The sequence below is a fragment of the Rutilus rutilus genome (assembly GCF_951802725.1).
Source record: "Rutilus rutilus genome assembly, chromosome: 6".
Taxonomy (NCBI): Eukaryota; Metazoa; Chordata; class Actinopteri; order Cypriniformes; family Leuciscidae; genus Rutilus; species Rutilus rutilus.
Window position 1 is genome coordinate 13,202,625 of NC_140214.1, and position 12,777 is coordinate 13,215,401.

Genomic DNA, 12,777 nt, shown 5'->3' on the forward strand with positions numbered 1-12,777 from the left:
TGAGGTCACAGTGCCACCTGCTGTTTTTCCATGTCTCTCCTAAAGCAGCATGTCTCGTATCCTGTCATCTCTCTCTCCCCCTCTTTCTCTCTTCAGTCCAGAGAGCAGAGTGCTCCATCTCGCTGCAGTCAGCTGTGCTCTGTGCGCCCTTGGGGAGATCACTGGTGTCCCTGGTGTGTGCGTGAGCTGGTAGAGTAAGTGTAATTTTCCAAACTCCTTCAAACCAACAATACGGTCTCAAGAGCCTGTCATCCGCTTAGACCAGCGTGCAGGGGTTTGTATGTGCGTGTGTGCATATCTGCTTTTTTAGAAGCTGAATTCTCCCATGAATAGTTTTTGAGACACATTTACTGTCCTCCTTAAAGCCACTTGTTTACAATTTAATGAGATGGTTTAACAAAAGCAACAACACATTTTTAATTAATCACAAGGTAAACTAACGTATTTTTCAGAATAATATCACCCAGGGTAAAATGACTGCATGATTAGGTTTAGACAAACATCATTAAGAGGCATCAGAGTTGACTTTACCTGAGATGTGATCAGAGTCTGCCGTATGAACCACCAGTGGATGATGCACAGGTCTCATGTACTGGGATTGGACGGCCATGTGATTGGCATGCTCCACAGACTCTGAGCTGTGCACTACTCCAATCTGAGGGGCGGGGCAAACAGAAAATAGTTTAGAGAGACAAAAGCTTGCTTGTTCTGTTTTGAATCCATAACATCTTGGCCAGGTCAAGTTATTTCAGCAAATGAAGCTTTGTTATGTCATAATAAAAAATAAATGAAAACAATCTGTGATTTTACTGAGACCGTTTTATAATGAAATTAGGTTCATAACAATCATACTGAAGTCTCAATCACATTATGTCTCCTATACCAGAAACTAAAAATATCTAAATAAAAATGGGTTTCCTCACAACAACAACAAAATAATAATAATAATAATAATAATAATACATTTCAGATTTATACTAAAAGTAAAAAGATAAAAAAAAAAAAAATATATAAAAAAAAAAATATATATATAAACCTGGTTGGTTACCAGGACGGTCGGTCTCTTTCAGCTTTTAGTCAGAAATCAAGAGTTAAAGGGATGGTTCGGAGTAAAATCAACTATCAAATAAATCAAATAAATGATTTTACTCCGAACCATCCCTTTAAAAGTCAAGAGTCTGGCTCTGCATTCTGCAATAGCAGTTTTTGGTAACTTTTAAGCACCAAAAGTCAAAAAGTGCAAAAAGCTGAAAGAAAAGCAGGAAATGAAAGAGGGGATAAAGTAAATGGATGATACAAACAATAAAAAAGCCATGCCCAGTATGAAGGCAGTCTCTGACCTCGAAGTTGAACTCATTGCTTGTGTAGCGTCCATTCAGTTCAGAGCAACTGAGCCGGAACCTTCTCTCAGACAGACCGCCAGGCTTCCAGTTACGGTACCTCACCTGCCTGATGGCCTGTTCATAATGCGCCATGGAGTCAACACCTGAGACAAGAAAGACCAGTGTCAGGAACTCTGTCTATTCAGATAAAAGAGCTCTAGAGCCATGAGAGATCCTCGACGTGGAGCCCCTGAACAAGTAGGTCTTAATCCTTCTCTAATAAATGTACCCGACACTCAAACCACTTCACAAAATGTCAAGGCGATTTGAATTTGCTTGCGAAAAGTCAAATGTATACAGTATGATAGAGGCAGAGATCTGTTCAAGAGTCTGAGCAGGATCTGGGTTAAAGGATTTTGAGCACAATCGAGAGTGACTTTTAAAGATCAAAACTTTTTTGAAAAGAATAAAAGCATTTAAATTTGACCCACCAGATATCCAAAAAGTGCACAACCTTTCTTTAGAACTGATATCAGCTGCAAAAATGCATGCTGATTATTTGTCATCATTTACTGATTAAATCAAATACATATATTTTTCTGTATATTCTGTTCACTCTTTTGCATTCTAGGTTCTCAAAATGGAAAAAAAATAAATAATAATAATTTAATATATACACTACCATTCAAAAATTTGGGGTCAGTACATTTTTTTTTTAAAGAAATTAATATTCTTTTATTCAGCAATGATACATTAAATTGATCAAAAGTTACAGTAAATACATTTATAATGGTACAAAAGATTCATATTTCTATTCATCAAAGATTCCTGAAAAAGTGTATCACGGTGTCAACAAAAATATCAAAGCTGATAATAATAGGAAATGATTTTGAGCACCAAATTGGCATTTTAGAATGATATCTGAAGGATCATGTGACACCGAAGACTAGTCAATGGCTGTAATGGCTGAAATGGTTGCTGAAATTTCAGCTTTGCCATCACAGGAACAAATTACATTTTAAAATATATTGAAAATTTTTTTTTTCTTTTTATTGTAGCCATAAGAGATAAAAACATTTAAAAATAGTACAGAGCCCAAACCTTTGAAATGTAATATATTCCAAATCTTTTGAAACCATACAATGGGCTTTGTGCAAACAGACTGAAATTTTATTCCCTTAAAAAAAGCTATTCACTAAAAATGAATAACTCTCTGCTGTAGCCGCCATACTTTATTGAATTATTCCAACATATATGTCACATTGATGTAACCTGCCATTTTGCATCTAAAGGCGACATAGAAATGTATACTTTTGGCTTAGGAAGAATTTGAATATACTGTAGCACACAAGTCAAATGGAGCTCTTTTATGATGCTTTCATGGTTGTTTTTGTCATTTTGGAGCTTGATCTCCATTCACTGTCATTATATGCAAAAGAGTGTCCAGAATGTGCTTTAACATATCTCCAATTTTTGTACCACAGAGGAAAGAAACAGGTTTGGATGACATGAGCGCGCCCATTTTTGGGCTTTTTCCTTTAACACATTTATTGCTTATCCACAGCTTGAGGCTTTACATTTTTCTAGTTGCTTCATTTAGAATGAGTTAGAACCTAATTAAATCTAGATCTGTATGCATGTTTCTGTAGATGTTTAACTGATTGTTCAATGAGACTGTAGATGTTAAACTGATTGTCCTGAAGTACACATCTACAGATACTGTACATATATACTGATCCAGATTTAATTATGTTCTAACTCGTGCTAAATGAAGCAATTGGACGATGCAATAAATTAGCAATAAATAAAGTCACTGTAATGCAAAGTAAAAAAGAGATTATGAGAAACATTCTGGCAGCAGATGGTTGTATAGATTCGAGACATGTGGTCGACCATACCGTAGATGGAGATGCCAGAGGTAGAGTTGGTGGCGTCCAGATGTTTGCCCAAGAGAGAGCTGTGGTGGATCTCCAGACTCTCCCGCTCCGGGTCCAGCTCCTCTCCGATCACCAGCACATCACAATAATCCAGGTTATGCATCAGCTCCAGAATGCCAGGTCTCCGGGCTACACACACAAATACACACACAGTTACACAGGCAGAGATATGCAGTGGCTAATATATGACCTTGCGCTGTATCCACAAACAACCATTGATTGTGTATGAATTTAATTTCGATGATTTATTGTTTCACTACCCCTGGCACTACATTCGATAAAAGAAGCCGGACACTTTTGTTGAACTTTAAATGAAAAAAGACACTAACAAAAAAACAATTGACTTAAGGTCAGTGTAATAACCAGAAGGCAGTGTTTATAATCTTGATAATAATAGACTAAACCATTATATAAAAAACACATCCGTGGGAAGAAACTTGAGTAAAAACACTAAAACGTTTGTATGGTTACATTGCACCAAACAGTGCAACTGTGGCTCCTGTGAAATGGATGAATGCAAAGGAGTGAGATTATGTTAATATATGAGCTGTGAAAGTGAGTCATCTATCACCTATGCTGAGGGTGGTGTCGGTCTTGGTGACGGTACTAATGATGTGTATGTCCTTGAAAAGGGCCACCCCGACAGGTGCTCGGAGCTGAGCTGCGGGCCAAACCAGCCGCTCCACTCCAGCAATGGTGATCCGAGGTTCGCTGGGCGGCATTACCATCACCATCGCCTTGATGTCTGGAATGGAGATGCACGTATCTTCACCGAAACACCTACAAGTTTCAAAATGGGAGAGGAGGGAAACAAGAGACTTAACAGTAAAATATTGAGACCATAACTAGTAAAATGTTTGGATACGCCTATTGGTCATGGTCTTTTGCATCATTAGAAACATTCCTTCAGGTGTGTCCAAACTTTTGACTCGTAGTATGCATAAAAGATAAAAACAAAATATATGTATATATTTATAAAAAATACCAGGTAAATACCTGCATTTACAGATCCTGTAGTGAAGTCTTTTTTTCAAAACAAAATATGAAATTCATATTATAAACCAACATTTAAAATAAAAACATTTTAAATTAAAGTAATGAATGTAAATGAAAATCAAGGAAATGCATACAGGTCATTTAAACAACCTTTTTATGCATTTAAACACAATGTATTAAACATTGGAATTGCCTAAACACACTTGCTTCCCAAAATAAAGTCTGTATCTCACTTTGAGTAAGAACTGTTGTTTTAGACTGTCACCATCAACTTCAGCACAGTCGTACCTCACAGGTGAAATCCACCTCAGGACCAATTAATGATGCCGCAATATAGTTAGTTTTAAAGCAGCGAGTCGACAAAAATATTTGCGAGAACGCGAGCAGTGGTGCCACCTCCTCCTGATGCCTGCTGAAGAAGTTGATATGGCAGTCAGAAGCAGTGTTGATTAAGATAGAGGCGCTGAAGCGTGAACTGAAACAGACTCGCACACTGACCTGCTGAGGAAATTGGAGTCCCTCCAGCTTCATTACAGCTAGTATGCGAGGAGAAAGGGGGGAAATAAAGTGTCTTAGGATTAACAGGCCTCCCTTTCTCACGATGCACCCAGTAATTACTCTTTTTCAAGGGTGAGCCCTAAAGAGCACTCGTTGGTTTACTAATTCATTTATATATTTGCCCACTAATTAAGAACTATCTGTTTGTTCGAAACAACAACCCGCTCTCTGCCACCGTCGCGGGTGGAGAGACGCTTAGCTGTGCTCGAGCGATGGTGCGCTATCTCCCTGAGGTAATTCCTCGGTACGGATCACCTAAACGATCTCTCTCAAACGGCCACGGAGAATAGCCTTGAATGAGAAGGAAGGAAGCGCAAAATTGTGTGGAACCAACAAAACAATTACATCTAATTACTGCAGTAAAAATGACGGTGGAAAGTTTGTGATGTGTAAAAGTGGCTCCCTTCGGTAGACGCACTAAAGTAAAATAGTCGAGAGCATGCTCACTCATTAAAAAGGCTTTGTGAAAAAGGGCAACAATCTTGCTTTATTTACAGGGCTGATTTAAGGATATTGGGAGCTGGTCTAAGCCGGACTCTGGCTATTACAAGAGCTACGGCTCACTCCACTATCGACCAGGGAAGTCTGTTCTCATTTAGGCAATCCTCTTCACGAATGCACACCAGACAAGTGCAGAAGCCTCTGTCTTCTTTTCATTCTCTCCTGCTCTCACTTTTTCCAAGGTAAAGTTTCATTTGGGCACACATCAGCCGGGTGCAATTGGATCCAATAGGTTTCATTAGACTGTGTCAGATGACACGATTCCTTCCACTCTTGACAATTAAATGAGTATCTCTAAAGGGAAAAGGACACCCACAAAAACACTCTGAATGTAACTGGAGGTGGTTCAAAAGTTTGGGGTTGGCAAGATTTTTTTATTGTTTTTGAAAGAAGTCTCTCATGCTCACCAAGGCTGCATAATTAAAGGTCCCACATTGTACACCTTTCTGAAGTTTTATTTTAGGTTGTGATGTCCTTAAGAATATATGGGTGATTCTCCAACTACAGGCGCTTTCTGTCAGGACTTTTACGTGCTTTTCTCAACTCAGTGAAGTGATGTCGGTGTCCGGGTTAGCGCTAGCATGAGCCGTCAGGCAAGTGTTATTTAAATAAACTCCTGATGTACTTACAAACTTTCCAACGCCTCGTTTTATGAGTACAGAACCTATTTGTACTACTGTAGAAGTTAGGTACCATTCTGGGCATTATTAGTGGGGTAATTTACGAGATACAAATTTGGAGCTAATAGCGCCTGCACTAAGCCATTCGGCTGATATCTCGAAATAAGCTCTAACTTTAAAAATGTTTAACCAAGGGAAAAAAGGCTTCTGGGGGGGGGGTGTTTGGCTCGATGTCATGGTGCAAAGGACCCTAGGTTGATTTTACTCCGAACCATCCCTTTAAGAACAGGTCGATTTTGGCCTGTCTAATTAATATTCATGAGCCTCTCTTCTGATTGGCCTGTTGTTTTCTGAGTGACGCACAGCCAGGCCAACCACAGGTAACTAGGGTCATGTATGCTATAGGTAGCCTGCGGTGGCTTGGTGATGCTCACAAGTAAGGTAAATAAAACACCTGTAATGATGGACATTGCTGAGGGAAATGTTATTCGGCCTTATATGTTCGAGCCAGACTCAGACCCCGAATCGGCGACGACAGGAGACAAACAACCACCTCCTTACTTTCGGCGTTATTGTAAGAGTATTATAATTACCATTACATCAATGCTGCACACAGATTTAACGTTAAAGGGTTAGTTCACCCAAAAATGAAAATTCTGTCAGTAATTACTCACCCTCATGTTGTTCCAACCATGTAAGTCTTTCGTTCATCTTCGGATCACAAATTAAGATATTTTTGATGAAATCTGACAGTTGTCACACTCCTTCATAGGCTTTCAGAGGGACCGAACCTCGCCGGCCCAGAATAGTTATTAAAAACATTGTTAAAATAGTCCAAGTGACTACAGTGGCTATACATTAAGTTTATCATGCGACGACAATACTTTTTGTGCGGAAAAACAACAAAAATAACGACTTTATCCAACTATTAGTGTTCTTCAATGTGGGCCTCTGACGAGAGTTCACGAGAGCGCCAGGACGCATGCACGAGAACTGAGATTACGGCATTCTTCTTCTACTACTAACTTACTTGTTACTGGCTGCTCACTCCTTGGGAGTATTACCGCCATCTACTGTACAAGATGACGTCCCTACATCATCGAGACCTCAATCGCAATAAGTGTCGAATTCAATAGCTTACATACAGCGCGCGTCTTCCTCTGCTTATAATCCTCCGCTTCCGGCAATGTCGGGACGTCATCTTGTACAGTAGATGGCGGTAATACTCCCAAGGAGTGAGCAGCCAGTAACAAGTAGTAGTAGAAGAAGAACGCTGTAATGGACAAAGTCGTTATTTTTGTTGTTTATCCGCACAAAAAGTATTGTCGTTGCATGATTAACTTAATGTATAGCCACTGTAGTCACTTGGACTATTTTAACGATGTTTTTAATAACTATTCTGGGCCGGCGAGTTTCGGTCCCTCTGAAAGCCTATGAAGGATTGAGACAGCTGTCAGATTTCATCAAAAATATCTTAATTTGTGATCCGAAGATGAACGAAAGACTTACATGGTTGGAACAACATGAGGGTGAGTAATTACTGACAGAATTGTCATTTATGGGTGAACTAACCCTTTAACACTAATTTAAACTGTCTGTAAACAAACTCAGACTTTTTTTTGTCAAATTCAATTTAAATCTCCAAAATATGTACGTTAATACATTTTGAAACACTTAACTGCTTTATAATATGTAACGTTAGCAGACACCGAATGCAGTCAGCTATGTAACTATTGCTTTCCTTACTGATACAGTAAGTTGACGTGCTACAATTTCTTTCACAATGTAACTTTTTCTGTAGAAGGTGTACTTGTGGTAAATGCGCAAGGATGCCCACAGAACACGAGAACATGCTGCAACTGAACTGTGAACTGTAGTGGTTGCAGCATCTTTGAGGAGAAGCTTCTTTGAAAAACCGGCATTGAACTGTGTCCGATTGACGAAGCAGTCACTCGTGAAATAGCCTATGCAGAACAGACGGTTAAGGTCGAACTAAACTGCTGTGGCCTTTTCTGAATAAATAAACATTAGCCACTGTTCTCTTATATTAATGTTGTTCAGAAGCCTGTGCAATGATGTAGTTTCGTGACGGTGGGCAGTGTATTTTGTGACAATGCAGAGACTGAGTAGTTCTGACATCACATTTACGGAAGTCACAACGGCTCGTGAAAAGGCACAGCTACTTTATGCAGGCTGTGTGCATTTGTCTGTGGATTGACTGTTTTGAAACCTATATGGTAGTTTCATAGCCCCTAGACCTCTGTTATCATGTGTTATATGGGACCATTGTTTTCTATTTTAATATATTTCAAGCAGCAAAACTGTTTTCAGCTGATACTAATAAGAAAGGTTCCATGAGCATTAAATCAGCATTTTAGAATGATTTCTGAAGGATCGTGTGACACTGCAAAAGGTGCTGAAAATTCAGCTCTGCAATGCTAGGAATAAATTACATTTTGTGGAAACTGTGATACATTTCTTTTCAGGATTCTCTGATGAATTGAATGTTATATTCATATGTATATATATATAAAAAAAAATTCATCAGTTTATTTAAAAGGACCATCTGAACATACTGACTCAATAAAATTATCCCAAAGTGTCTTAAGAGACAAAATGGAGTCTAATTATCAGTTTAGTTCAGTCTTCTGGAAGCTGTGTCTGAAATACAACAACAGTTTTTTTAAGATTTAAAAAAAGAAAAAAAGAAAAATGTTTGTCATGGAAAAGCTATTCATTTCAACAACTAAGCTATTGTCATGCTACTAAAAAATGTAATCAAGTTACTGGTAACCATATTCAAATATGCAGCTTTAATCACAATTATTTATAAGAGGAGGGGGAAATCTATAAAACAAATCAATTCTTTCTTTATTGGAGCGATACTAAAATGCTGGACATGAAAGACAGTCGTGGGTAGTGATCAATAAACAAGAACCATGTGCGGGAGGATGGTGGCAATAAGATGGGAGAGATATAGTGATAGAAAAGAGATGAATGCAAGATCACAGTTAAAATAAGACAGGAAGTAACTCCTGTAAAGTCTTTGTAAATTATTACAGTGCTGTAGTGTAGATTAACAGCAGGAAGTCCATTTTCTGTTCTGCTGTGCAATTATATTACTCTGTTTTTCTACAATATACCCTGTGTTAAAGTGATAGCTGACCCAAAAACAAAAGTTCTGTTGTCATTTACTCACCCTCATGTTGTCACAAACCTGTATGGCTTTTTTCTTGCGTGAAACACAAAACAAGATGTTTACACCAGATTTCCAAGCTGCTCTTTTCAATACAACGAAAGTGGATCCACCGTGGTCACCTTTCCTAGCTTGAATGTTGTGCTAGGTAACTCTTTTTCCACTCAAGAAAGAATACAGGTATAGAACAACGATGGCATTTGTGTGTGTGTGTGTGAACTGTTCCTTTAAGTCATGTTTTGCAGAGTTGTGCAGAGCTGTGTTGTCACTCTCTGACCTGTGCTGTGTCATGCTGTTTGACGGCATCTGTAATTGTGTTTTGCTGTACTGCAGAGGATGGCTCTCTGACACAACAGAATCTCTTTTATCATGGCCTTTCATGTGCTCATCAGCTCATCTCACTGCAGTCATCACCAGCAGGCATGTCCATTATCCAGAGACGCACAACCGCTGCCAGAACACTACATGAACACTCCCTGATGAAAATAACAGCTTCAGCACAAGCTGCTTTGATATCATCTCTGTAGCTCAAACAGTACATGGCATTTGCAACACCAAGGTCATGGGTTAAATTCCTAGGGAATGCATGAACTGATAAAATGTATGTAAAATCTTCCGCCAAATGCATAATGGTTGTAATCTGGTTTAAGATGTTCTAGCTGATGGTGTTCAGCTGGTTTAGGCACTTTCAAGTGCCCAAAACCTCTCTGAAACTTGCAAAGCAGACCAATTTGAGTAGGCTGGGAGACCAGCCAAGACCAGAAAAACATATATAGGATTATGATTAAACTGATAATCATGAATATTAACCACAATTGTTCTGAGCTGAGAAATTTCTTTTTACATTTAATCAATTATTGGACTTTCACATAAGCACAAATCAAGAGAACCTCATCTCATATGCAAGGTTGATTTTACATCATCTGGTTTCCTGATTTATTATATTAATTATATACATTAACACACGCTTCCCTCAAAAGCTAGAACAGTGAAATGGACTCTGTGCATGATTGCTTCCACATTTAGCCTCAGTGACCACCACAACTTCCGGTGCAGTGCAGTGTATGGATATTGTGAGAAAATGAAATGGAAGTACAAGGACAAAGCAATATGAGTACGATCCACTTTCACACTAAAGGTCTTTAAAGCTTGTGCAACTTATTACTAAAATGTTATTGTTTAATATAATATACTAAAATATTATGTTTACAATATAATAATAAAACTTTAATTTGATGGCATCCTTTAGACATTCTGTTGACTATAAGTAATGTTGCACCAACATGTCAACTAATTCTCGTTAGAGTATCAGTAGACTGTCTGCTTAATATCTGCTAACATTATATTTTAGTAGTATTTTAACAGACATTCTAATGACTATAAGTAACTTTGCAAGTACATGTCAACTTATTCTACCATCCCTAACGGTATACTAATATTCTACTGAGAGTTATTTGACATGTAGGTGGCAACATAGTCAACAGAGTGTGTTAAAGGGAACCATCAAAATAATGTGTAACCTAATAATATATAATAAACTATAGTATGATATAATAATAAATAATACACTGTATTATAATATAGTTATTAGAAATATGAAATATGACAGGGTTTGCTACTACCACAGATTGATATGAGAATACTATACCTGAAGCTTACCAGCTCTTTTTAGTAGAAATACATAGGCAGTCGCCTTGAATATAGTCCATTTCTAACATTAAGTAAAATACTTACAAATTATGTTAATGTTTTTCTATAATTTTTTTTAAATTGTAGCAGAGAGATTGCATAAGTGCATTTATACAGCAACCACAATCGCAAACAATAAAGTTGAGATTCTTGTTATTACAATTCGTCACTGAGAAGGTTTGCTTGCAGATATTGACGCAAGCAAGAAAACAGACTGGCTGTATTACACTTTCATATGTGACCCTGGATCACATGTCGCACGGGTATATTTGTGGCAATAGCCAACAATACATTGTATGGGTCAAAATTATTTATTTTTCTTTTATGCCAAAAATCATTCGGATATTAAGTAAAGATCATGTTCCATGAAGATATTTTGTAAATTTCCTATCATAAATATATAAATATTTATTTTTGTGAGTGAATGCAGCACAATCGCAAACATAAATGGACAACTTTAAAGGCGATTTTCTCAATGTTTCGATTTTTTTGCACCCTCAGATTCCAGATTTTCAAATATTGCCCTATCCTAACAAACCAATGGAAAGCTTATTTATTCAGCTTTCGGATGATGTATAAATCTCATCTTTTTTTTTTTTAAACCCATGTGACTGGTTTTGTGGTCCAGGGTCACATATGAGCAGAAGTCCAACATGTGTTGTAGTTTCAGATCTTTTTTTTTTTCTTTTCTTTTTTTCTCAGTGAAGAGAAAGCATGTATCCATTTAAGAGAAAAGTTCTGATTGGGATATTTAAACTCTTGACATCTGGCACCCCAAAGCATGAAAGCTTGTGAAGGCTTGTTACAATTGCAAGACATCAGAAAAGTCAACCTTTTTAGATAAGCAAAAATCGTGATCACAGTTACAACACTATTAATTGTGCAGCCCTAGTTTAAAGTGTACTTTTTTTTCTTTTTCTTTTCTGGGCAACACTTTTGACACTTTTCTTTTCTCAAAGTTGTTTGAGTAAGTTTCTGCTGGATATGTGGAAATGAGTTAATGTTAGATCCAGATTGAATCCAGGCACTCGAGAGTCATGCAGTGCAAGACAGATGTTATCAGTAGCCAAGACAACCCTGCAGACTCATCCCTTAGCTCTGTAGTATTGATCAGAGAGACAGCCTTCTGCTACTGTTCATCCTTCTCTCAAACACCTAGCCTTGCTTTTATTAACACCACTTTCTTTTGAGATTAAACAAAATAAAATGATCATCACACTTTTATAGCACTCAACAACTCTTAAAAAGAACCCCTATGCAAGCTATACTTACAACACGTATTCATTCGCTTGAATATTTACTCCCACACTTGCAGCATAATCAATCTATTAAACACTTTATGAGCTGATGTTGTAATGTTTTTGACCTTTAGGAGCGGTACTCACTGGACTGTGGTGGTTATGAGGAGTTTGCGCAGACCGGGAGTGGGAAACTGCCGAGAGTTGATGTAGGAAACTTTTGTCATGGCTGTGTTGATGCTCTCCAAGTCATCTGCCTCCATGACCAGCACTGACTGAGCCGGGTTGAAGTGGAACTGAGAGGGATCAAGAGAGTGTGAGAATTTTCATAATCAAGAGAGAGAGAAAAAAAAAAAAAAAACTTAAAGCAAAGGAGCGACTGAACAAGTCAACACATTTACATATAGACGAATAAATGAGGGCTGGGAATGACTGGTGTCAAAGGATTCTCAAATATATTCAGATGATATTATAGAGATGGACAAAGAATGGAATGCCTATAATCTTTCCATCCAAGGCTTTGCATATTTGTATGCGTATGCGTGTGTGTGTGTGTGTGTGTGTGTGTGTGCGCATGTACCTTTATGCCTTTGCCCAGACTTTCAAGCGAGCTGATGTCCAGGCCCTCCTTGCAAGCCTGTAGGCAGGAGATCACCTTTTGAGTTGCGATCTTCCCAGGTCGGATAGTCAAGCCTGAGAGGCTTCCTCGGAAATACTGTG

General features: G+C 38.1%; 1 protein-coding gene across 1 annotated transcript in view; it reads right to left on the reverse strand.

The window, feature by feature from the left end:
* Positions 1-12,777, reverse strand: part of clstn2a (calsyntenin 2a) — a 219,972-nt gene that overhangs the window by 2,471 nt on the left and 204,724 nt on the right. The window contains exons 10-15 of the mRNA XM_084410249.1: positions 12,638-12,777; positions 12,205-12,353; positions 3,831-4,039; positions 3,221-3,388; positions 1,341-1,486; positions 532-655 (exon numbers count right to left, since the gene is read on the reverse strand). The exon at positions 12,638-12,777 is cut by the window's right edge and continues 27 nt beyond it. Coding sequence (XP_084266375.1) covers positions 532-655; positions 1,341-1,486; positions 3,221-3,388; positions 3,831-4,039; positions 12,205-12,353; positions 12,638-12,777 — 936 coding nt within the window. The remainder of the gene's footprint in view (positions 1-531; positions 656-1,340; positions 1,487-3,220; positions 3,389-3,830; positions 4,040-12,204; positions 12,354-12,637) is intronic.